The sequence below is a fragment of the Augochlora pura genome, chromosome 4 (genome assembly GCF_028453695.1).
Source record: "Augochlora pura isolate Apur16 chromosome 4, APUR_v2.2.1, whole genome shotgun sequence".
Classification (NCBI taxonomy): Eukaryota; Metazoa; Arthropoda; class Insecta; order Hymenoptera; family Halictidae; genus Augochlora; species Augochlora pura.
The window spans coordinates 10,808,780-10,819,717 of NC_135775.1; the positions used below are offsets into that span (position 1 = coordinate 10,808,780).

The 10,938-nt window shown below is 36.1% G+C and overlaps 1 protein-coding gene across 2 annotated transcripts; it reads left to right on the plus strand.

Annotated features, from left to right (window-relative positions):
- The first annotated feature begins 282 nt into the window (after positions 1-282).
- Positions 283-10,826, plus strand: Hel89b (histone acetyltransferase 1). 2 transcript variants are annotated; one of them, XM_078179541.1, is made up of 15 exons: positions 283-443; positions 1,000-1,048; positions 1,287-1,534; positions 1,821-2,182; positions 2,250-2,607; positions 2,684-3,306; positions 3,539-4,308; positions 4,386-4,950; positions 5,138-5,432; positions 5,515-5,816; positions 6,166-6,479; positions 6,869-7,619; positions 8,035-8,313; positions 8,384-9,016; positions 9,410-10,826. In XM_078179541.1, exons 2-15 carry the CDS (start codon positions 1,038-1,040, stop codon positions 9,608-9,610), a joined length of 5,712 nt encoding a protein of 1,903 aa, XP_078035667.1. In that variant the 5' UTR covers positions 283-443; positions 1,000-1,037; the 3' UTR covers positions 9,611-10,826. The 2 variants fall into 2 exon arrangements, with proteins under 2 accessions (XP_078035667.1, XP_078035668.1); XM_078179542.1 differs by lacking the exons at positions 283-443; positions 1,000-1,048 and having other exon boundaries at positions 1,462-1,538.
- The last annotated feature ends 112 nt before the right edge of the window (positions 10,827-10,938 follow it).

The window sequence follows — 10,938 nt, forward strand, 5'->3', positions numbered from 1 at the left end:
GTTCACGGATTAGTTACGCTAGGTTAAATAAGAATTATGATATAGTACAACCAATCATGAAATAACTTCTTTTACTCTCAAATGTATTGCTGCAGTTTCGGGGTCGCGCGACGTTAAGAAGATGAGATTGTATGCGCAATTCGACGTGATTAGTGCACGGAGAAATCGTTGATTGGTTGATCGATCGGTAAAACTTGTTTGGTCTACCAATGAGAGCAAAATTGGGGGACAAAAGTCAGGTTCCCCTGCAATATGGCTGTCAGTATAAATTTGATGCTTGTAACATGCGTTTCTCTCCGAAAAATTTGACAAATAGTCCGTCTATCAGTCGACTTTTTCAAAATATACAGCGTAATGTGATTTTTGAGGAATTAATACAGTGGGAAACGGCTATGCGGGTGAGCTGAAGAATAACGGAAACACATATTATTTTCTAGAATCAGGTACGTTTTGATGCACTTGTAGATCACTATTTATTTATATATCTGCATATTTGTTTTTTCGTAACGTCTGGCTGAATATTACATTCTGCTTATATTATTCTAATTCAGATTCTTTGTATCATGCAAGTAGTTCGCAATAGTCGTATACATAAATTCCTAGAGCATTCGACAAACGCGTTCTTGCAGATGTCATCTATTATCTCCACCTCATCAATTTAAAAGCAGCAGACTTTCGTTTATAGTCTTGACAATTAAATTGTGTCGCTCGAGTTATCGGTAATGACTGAAAAACAAACGATAAATAACGTACGGACGATTTGAACATTTCTTGTACTCCATTTTATTTTGCACAGCTGGAGCTTTTAATGCACTTCCTATAAGACTTATAATTAGAGGAAAATATATTTCATAATAAATGTATAATTATTTGAAGAATACAGTGTTAATAAAGTAATATTATTAATTGTTTATAAATGCTATGACGAATCAATTATTGTTATAAATATTTTATAGTAGTTTTAAAAAGGTATCATATGAAAGTTTATTTTGATTATAGGTACTCACAATTGTTTCCAATTAGTGCAACTTGCAAACATGACATCAAGGTAAAATATTAAATGATTTGTATATGTAATTAATTCAAAGTTGTAGTAATATTAACTTTTTTATGAAGTATACATGAAATTTGAATTGTTGAAATGAATTTTGAAAAAACACCAAAAAAGATAAGTAAAATAGCATATATCTGTTCTAAACATAATTGTCTAATAAACATTGTATAGCAATAATAAAAAATCTATGATGTAGAGAAGTCTGCTTGATAATTAATTCATATTTCTATAGGTTGGATCGATTGTTCATATTATTGGAAACAGGAACGAATGCAGTAACAAAAAAGGCTGCAGCACAACAACTAGGAGAAGCACAGAAATTACACCCCCATGATTTACATCATTTATTAGCTAGAGTTTCTACTCTGTTAAAATCTCCACAATGGGATACAAGAGTTTCTGCTGCACAAGCTGTACAAGCTATATTAGCACAAGTTCCTGCTTGGGATCCAAAACCAATAAAAAAAGAAGATCAAGAAGGTAAGTGAGTATTCTCATTTCTCAGCACATTATATGTAGGCTATTTTTGAAAATTTTAGTATATTAAACAAAATTTTTTTAAATTACCATTGTTATTAATTCATATTGTGAATTATTGTGTGATCATATTTAATATCTTATCATGAAAAAAATTCAAAATAGAGGTATGTGTTTGCATTTTATCCAACAATATATGAAAAACGTATTTATGTGCATGCTACATATGATGTATGAATACCAGTTTCATTGTGTCTAACTATTAATTCACAAATTCTATTAATTAAAGATGGCGAAACGAAAAAATATATACCAAATAATAGATTAAAATTGGAAGATTTTGATATGGAAAAGGTTTTGGCACGTAGTTCACACCTCACTGGATCAGAAGGCAGTGAATACGACTTAGTTAGCACTGATGGAGAACAAGTATTGATTCCTAATCAAGAAGAGAAACTAATTGCTGCTAACTTAGGTTTACATCCCCAGTTGATGGGTGTTGATGCATCAGAATTATTTACCGCTGAGGATCTTACACCAGTAGTGTTACCACCTACTTCAAGTGCACAAATTAAGGTGTCTGTAGGTGAAACTTTGAAACAACCTAGTGAAGGACTGAGTAGGAGAGAAATAAACAGAGCTAGACGTAAGGTAAAGTATGATGTTATTATCTGGATATTATTACATATTGCGTGTTATTAATATTTTTCGAATATAGGCACGGCAGTCAGTTTCAAAGCAACGTTCTCGAGAACCAGACGATCATCGCAGCAATGAAGATCACCACAATAATTTAAACGCTCAATCCCCTACTAACAGTACAGGAGAATCAGGCTGTAAAAAACTAAAATTAGAAGAAGTAATCTCAGCAGAAACAAATGTACCTAACAGTAATGTACAGACTGAATCAAATAACGGAGTACCAGACAGTACTGGTTGTTGGCCAGATTCTGCTATAGACTGGCCTCTAGAGCCATTCGCTGAGAGTCTTCGTCAAGATTTGTTTAGTCAAAAGTGGGAAGTGAGGCATGGAGCTGCGACTGCTTTACGAGAACTTGTAAAACTTCATGGAAAAGGTATATAAAACTAATAACACTAACATAACGTACTAATAACACAGGAAAAAAAATTTTTTATTGATTTGTAATATAGGTGCAGGTAAATCAAGAGCACAGACTACAGAAGAAATGGAAGAATGTCATCATCAGTGGATCATAGATGCAGCGCTACGATTATTATGTGTCTTAGGATTAGATCGCTTTGGTGATTTTGTTTCTGATCAAGTCGTTGCGCCTGTACGTGAAACATGTGCTCAAGCACTAGGTTCCCTTTTGTTACTAGTGCAAAGTCAAAAAGATACTGAAAATAAAAATAAGGATATCATAGGGATCATATCAGTTATGTTGAAACTTCTGGAGCATGATGAATGGGAAGCAAGGCATGGTGCATTGCTTGCATTGAAATATTTGCTCGCTGTACGAGATGATCTGTTGGATGATATACTACCAAGGATTTTTGCAGCCACTATGAAAGGCCTTTCTGATCCAGTTGATGATGTAGGCGCGGCTGCAGCCAGTGCACTTATACCAGTTGCGTCTGTTCTCCCTCGATTGTTAGAACCATCGGAATTAGAAGCTATTGTAACTCGTTTATGGGAACTCTTGCGCGAACAAGATGATCTAGCTGCGGCATGTAATAGTTTCATGGGACTATTAGCTGCTATACTTTCGCTACCTACCGCACGTGCTTACCTTACACCTCAACCATTATCACAGGTACAGCAGGTTTTAATTTCTTAAATAATATATTAGGTTGTTTTAGATGGTTAGTCATTCGAAATAAGTTGTTAAAGTTTGGTTGGGACCTTCTACTCCATCCTTCATTTTTTAGATCCTGATCTAGATACTATCTTTCAGACTTTCCATACATAACAATGAAACTGAAAGAATTTTTAAGACAATTTTATATATTTACTGTTTTTCTTAAAATAAAACAAAATCATTGTAGGTTCTACCACGATTATGGCCATTCCTCAGTCATTCTAGTTCAAGCGTACGCAAAGCCACTTTGCAAACTTTGGAAACATTAACCGGAGATGACGGGGCTCAAGGTGTGAACAAGAAGGAGTTATGGGGCGAAGGAGGGGGGCTTGTGTTGCAAGATGCTCTCCGTCATGTCTTTCAACGTGTACTGATTGAGCACATAACTGCCATACAAGATGTAACTGAACGTGTTTGGGAGAATCTAGTCGTTCAAAGCGATCTCGAGTTGTTACTGCACGCAGCATGTCCTCTTGTCAGCACATGGCTCTGTCTTGCTATGCAACCAGAACATGTGCCGTTCAATCCAAACTTATTGATGACAATAAATTTGCCCAATAAAGGGGCTAAGAGCAATCAGTTTGTTGGCACTTACGATGGACAAACGGACGCCAATGGAGGAAATAATGCCGCGCCTGGAAACGCGAAGTCGATGTCCGAATTAAAAGTTTACATCGGCGGGATCGAAACCGTAGCTCAGAATATAAGAAAATCAAACGTAATACCGGCTCGTTGTAGAGCTGCACGTATGTTAGGATTGTTGTCGCATTACGTAGTACAACCGGCTCCAGGCGTCACTTATACTCCAGATATACCTAGTCCAGCACTTTGTTATGCTAAAGTATTACTGGCACACCTTAATTCGCGTTCAGCGCTACAACGCACCATTGCTGGCTTAACAATGTCCCATTGGGCAACTGTAAATAATAAACCACCTGCGATACCAGATATACTCAGGTATAGAGATGAATCTTTTAATCTGACTGTTGCTTAATATAATGTTATATTTATATAATGATGTATTTGCTTAAAAGGGACAAACTCTTGGGGTGTTTAAACGAATGTGTGTACTATGATGAAATTGCCACATCTTTTACACGACTATTGCACGACAGTCGTGACTACATTGCAACTCTCAAACATTATAAATTACCCGTACCTGTCGAAACAGATGCATCCGGAGTAATGACACTTGATCAAATCGCGAATCTTGTCGCAAAACCGATTACAGACCTTTGTGCCATGAGCAATACCACAGGAGGACCAGGTGGTAATGTTAGCGGTAGTCCTAGCACAATTAAGTTAAAGCCGAAGGTAATAGAGACCTTGAAAGAAAGGCGAAAAGCTTTGGAAATGGGTGCTAATGACACTGCAGCGCAACAACTGGCTTATAATGTTATGTCGATGTCGGCACTGGCTGGTGCTGCTACGATGTTGCATTGTTTACCTCCTTCTCCATTGCCTCTTAATCCATTAGTGAAACCATTAATGGAAGCTATTAAACGCGAGGAAAATGAAGAGCTGCAGAAATTGGCTGCAAAACATTTGTCGTATCTTGTTGAACTTTGTCTAGATAGAAAACCATCTCCTAATGCAAAGGTATGCATGTGAATTAAGATGCATAGGTGTTGATGGAAAAAATATTGTGACCTGTTTAGTTAAGTTATTAAATATTTTACCTTATGTATTTTGTACAATGTAAAATATCCACTATTTGTAGACCCTATTATAGCTATTAAAAAGTACAGTATTTTTTGAATAATATCATAGAAATTTTCTGTCACAGATATCGACCAATTTATGTACATTCCTATGCTCGGATAGTGAATTTACGCCTCGTGTGAATTGTGAAACGGATACGGACCTTTTTGATGGAATTCTTACTTTAAGTAATAGACAGAAACATGCTGAGAGAGTAGCTTATAATCGAGGAGCTAACAGTGGACTTGGTGGAGGAAGAGGGCCAGGTCGGCCACCTAATACTGAAATTCCTTTAGAAGAATTACTAGCTTGTGAAGAACCTGAAGCTAAAGCAGCTAGGACACGTCGTCGTGGAGCGACTTTGGCACTGACTGCTATAGGTTAAATATCGTATAATTACTATTAGTTACTCTTTGATGTAATTAATTTTTATTTTAGTAATGTGCTGATTTATTTTTACAGCTACCCATTTTGGTGATCAACTGCCAACTCGTCTACCATATTTGTGGGAATTAATTCTTCCAAACGTAATAAGAGAAGAACAAAAGGTTGCTGGACATAAAAATTCTCAAGAAGAAGTGAATCAATTGATATTTGGTTTACAAGTTTTAGAAGTTATGACTCCAAGTCTCCATAATGCTCTACTTCCACCAGTCTTAGAATGCCTCCCATGTTTATGTAAACTGTTGGCTCATCCCTATAAAGCTGTTAGGCACATGTCATCAAGATGCTTGTCCGTGTTAGCCACATTAGATACAGAAAAGGTATAATTTTTAGTTTCTCATATTAACCCTTTGCACTCGAGTGGCGACTCAGCGGCGCCATTGAAATTGTTGTAGACGTTCCACAATTATTTTTATAGTTATCGCCGAAACTTGGATCTAAAAAATTGTTGAAAGTGTAATTGTTATGTGAGTCACGAGACTCAGTTTCATACGCGTAGAATGAATTTTGTTGTATAAAATGGAAATACTAGAAGCCAGAAAAATTATTTTAGATTTCCAGTTGAAGTGGCTTCGAGTGCATAGGGTTAACATCTGACTTAACTTTGTTTCGTCGAAGGTAACGACCTTCTAATAATTAATTTATTTATAATGATATTTTATTTTACAGGTAATAGTACACATTACACGTACAGTAATACCACTTTTAGAAGTTACCGGTGGAGAGAAATTGTATTCAACAACAGTAACAACTCCACGTGAAATAGATTCAATTAGGCAAGGAGCAGCTGAAGCATTAACTTGCCTTGTTGAAAGTTTAGGTGTCAATATTGTACCATATGCTGTACTTTTCATGGTTCCCTTACTTGGACGTATGAGTGATCAAAATCAAGCTGTAAAGCTAGCTTGCAGTGCAACCTTTGCTACACTTGTTCAGCTTCTACCTCTTGATCCTGGCGCAATAGCTGATCCTCCAGATCTAGTGTAAGTTAGAAATTATATTTTTTAAAAAGTAATTTTTATGCAGCAAAGACAAATCAAATAGTGTACTTCCATGTTTCATAGTGATTATCCGATGCTATACTAATGTGATCTATTTTTTAAATTCTTATCTAAGACTTTGTTGCTTACACATAATATAAAAATTTTCGAAACAATCAATAAAACATGAATATAATCGAAATAAATATTCAAATTGTATTCCTCTATGAAGCTTTGTCCATTTCTATATCATTGTATTATTCATTCATAAAAGACATGCTATTAATGAGAAATAAATTCATTCGTTCTGGAAGTGTCAATGTTATGTATGGACAACGAAGTAGTAAATAAGAATTCAAAACGCCCATTTTAATATCTTAAGTACATTTCAGAGAGAAGAAAGCACAGGAGCGACGGTTTTTAGAACAATTGTTAAATCCACGCAGTATTCCAGACACAGAACTACCAATTCCAGTTGCAGCCGAATTGCGTTCTTATCAGCGGCAAGGTCTCAACTGGCTGAACTTTTTAAATCGTTATCGACTCCATGGCGTCCTGTGCGACGACATGGGCCTTGGAAAAACGTTACAAACGCTTTGCATATTAGCATTAGATCACCACCGTAATCCTCATGCTCCACCAAGTCTGGTAGTATGCCCACCTACCCTAACAGGTCATTGGGTGTACGAAGCAGAAAAGTTTTTCGAATCGAAGGACCTATCAGTTTTACAGTTTGCTGGTACACCACCTGATCGCGACAAATTAAGACCGAAAGTCACGTACCATAGACTGGTAGTTGCCAGCTACGATATAGTACGCAAGGACATTGATTATTTTGAGATGCGACAATGGAACTATTGTGTGCTTGACGAAGGTCATGTTATTAAAAATGGAAAGACAAAAAGTGCTAAAGCAACGAAACGATTGCACGCCAATCATAGACTTATATTATCAGGAACTCCAGTACAAAACGACGTTCTCGAACTGTGGTCCTTATTTGATTTTCTAATGCCAGGTTTCCTAGGGACAGAAAAACAGTTTGCAGCAAAGTATTCGCGACCTATTTTAGCTTGTAGGGAACCAAAAGCCGGGCCTAAAGAACAAGAGGCAGGCGCTTTAGCTATGGAAGCACTGCACAGACAGGTAACATTTTTCTAAGCTTGTATACGTAAAGTAGACCAAGAATAGTAGTAGTACTTCTAAATTTGAAATACACAAATGAAATAACTTGTTACATTTATAATAAAAATTCTTGTATAAAAATATTACCTATCTACCATTATAAAGTCATATGAATTTTGCTGCTATGTCAAAGTTAAGGAAAAAGTATGACCCAGATTTTACCCAGATTTAGTTGTAACACTGTATGTGATTTATAGTAGCACAAAATTTTATTGTTGTGACATCATCATACAAATTATTTTAAGTTAACTGTTTTTATAAGCATTTTTTTTAGACAAAGTAAGATGTGCAATAAGAGAAGTTACTCTCCTATTGGTGTAAACTTTTCAATCAGATATATTCGTTTATACCTAACAGAATTATGTATTTTCCATAGGTATTGCCGTTTTTATTAAGGCGAAATAAAGAAGACGTTCTCCAAGATTTGCCACCCAAAATTACTCAAGACTACTATTGTGATTTATCACCCTTGCAACGAACGTTGTATGAAGATTTCCGCAGCAGACATTCCGCTACTCTATTGTCTGCCACATCGGGTACTTCATCTACAAGTGATCCTCAAGGTGGTCATGTGTTTGAGGCATTGAGATATTTACGCAATGTTTGCAATCATCCTAAACTAGTTTTGAATCCACGGCATCCACTGCATCAAGTGGTAGGCACTATTATGATTTAAGTTACATCAATTCATTTGTATGATTGGTTATTAATTTGTAAATGTTTAGATTCTCAATTCACTGAAGCAACAGAAAAGCACGTTAGCCGAAATAGAGCACGGAGCTAAATTGCCGGCATTGAAGCAATTGTTGTTGGATTGCGGGATTGGACAACCACAACAAAATCGTAATTGTACATCCACTGGCAACCCGCCAGAGAATCAGTCGCCACAACATCAGCAATTAGTTAGTCAGCACCGGGCTTTAATCTTTTGTCAGTTGAAGGCAATGTTGGATATTGTGGAGAAAGATCTTCTTCGTACGCATCTTCCAACTGTCACGTATCTCCGCCTTGATGGTGGTGTACCAGCCACCCAGAGACATTCTGTGGTGGCGCGATTTAATGCTGATCCGTCGATCGATGTACTTTTATTGACAACTCAAGTTGGAGGACTTGGGTTGAATTTAACCGGTGCCGACACTGTCATATTTGTGGAGCATGACTGGAATCCCATGAAGGATCTTCAAGCAATGGATCGAGCACATCGTATTGGACAAAAGAAAGTAGTTAACGTTTACAGGCTCATTACAAGATCTACGGTGGAGGAGAAGATCATGGGTCTTCAAAAGTTCAAACTTCTCACGGCAAATACCGTTATCTCACCAGAGAATGCTTCTTTGGAAACAATGGCTACCGACCAGGTAATATTCAGTGACTGGATTTCATTAAAGTTTTCATCATTCATACATCATTTCGTAAAGATTTCATTATATTGCTGTAATAATATGAAAACTATTTTGTGTGCAATTTGTTGTAAATGAATTCGATTGCAATTTTTATAAATCGTTTTAGAAATTTCATTTTTATTACTCCGTCGCAAAGTGTTTCGTTCTTTTTAAACATTGTTCATTTATTAAACGTATTTAGGAATCGTATTTGTTGCATCGATATCTATAAGACAAAATTTTTGAATAATATTATATCTGTTAAATTTTCAGTTAATTCAAAAGTTAAGAAAAATGTTCTCTAAGAGAGCATTTTGCATAGTTTTTCATAGATCACCCTTATAATTATTATTTATAATTTTTTTACAGATATTGGATTTGTTTTCACTGGAAAACAACAAAGGAAAAAGGTCAGACAAGCAAGGAGAAATTGCATCTAAAATCACTGGCGTGCCCGGTGTTAGTCGTTCAATTCTGGATATCCTACCTGAATTATGGGAACAGCAGCAGTATGACGATGAATATGATTTCGATTCATTTTTATCCACATTAAAGGCTGATAACCAGTGAGCTTTTTATTTAAAACAATTTGTATCAGCAAACACATAATAATCCAACAAAGTTGTCCGTATGTAAAGTTTCGATGAATGTCTCAAAATAGGAATCGAAAATCGTCAGTATGTGTAATACGAAGGCACGGTTATTCAATCCTCGCAGCTCGCCGTTATCGTTGGCGACATCTCATGAAAGTGAGAGATAGAACGAAACTACCTGAAAGGCAGCCGCCGCATGCCGGTGTAGATTACTATGAATACATTGTAATGCTAGCATAAAAACGATGACTTAACTTTTTAATTTCCAATTTTATATACATGAAAATTTTGTTAATATATTGGTCAGATTTTTCCAATTAAAATGATACCAAACACGACATACTTTACACCGTATTTGTTCATTATACGAATCAAATATCTTATTTTATTTACGAAAAAAAGCATTAAAAAACTGATTCGTAATTATAAAGGAAGGATTAAAGACAACGCTACATATATGGTATTGTGTAATTTGAGAGACATTCAGAGTAGAGACAGTAAGTATAGAGATGGCCTCGCGTTTGAGACAGTAGGTGTAGTGATGGCCTCGATTTCGACGCGGTAGGTGCTGAGATAGCTTCGATTTCGAGAAAAGTGTAGATACGGTTTCGATTTCGAGATGGTAGGTGTAGAGATTGCCTCGATTTCGAGACGGTAGGTGCAAACATAGTCTAGATTTCGAGACAGTAGGTGCAGAGTTGGTCTCGATTTCGAGACATTCAGAATTCTATGCGTTTGACGGAGAGTGTGGCGGAACAGTTCACTGTACTTTTTCCATCATCCCTGGAATTTGAAGAGGCCTTGAAGTAATGATGGTCGAATATTGAGAAATTATATCGTGTTTGATTTTATTTTAATCAGAAATATTTATCCAAATTATGTCATGTTTGGTCTTATTTTAATCAGAAAATTATCAGCAATATGTTAAAAAAATCAGTATTAAAATGTTAAAATTAAAAAAGTTGTGTTATTGTATTATGAGTTGTCTTCCGGGAATTAGAGTCAAAGGAGTCGCAGCACTCGTGTTCACCGACTCCGACGAACCTCGGTATCGGCGTAGCGAGAAAATCGAAAAATTACAGTGGCGAAGCAATAGCACTCCGACGGTAGTAGCAGAGTAACGTTGAGACATTCTTCGAAACATTACGTATCTAAGTGCTAAGTATAATGACGAGCAAAAACGATAACAAAACAAATGAATGCCCTTACACCCTAACTTTATGGACTGAAAACAATAAATAATCTTTTATTAGGAAAAAGGAAAACGATACAAGAACTACTTGTTAAAAAAAGGAAACTCGCATT

Bases quoted from the DNA above. Each gene is read 5' to 3' on its own strand.
- Hel89b (XM_078179541.1), top strand. The intron at 5,433-5,514 runs GTTAAATATCGT...TTATTTTTACAG, and splicing joins TTTGGCACTGACTGCTATAG to CTACCCATTTTGGTGATCAA. The intron at 9,017-9,409 runs GTAATATTCAGT...ATTTTTTTACAG, and splicing joins AAACAATGGCTACCGACCAG to ATATTGGATTTGTTTTCACT.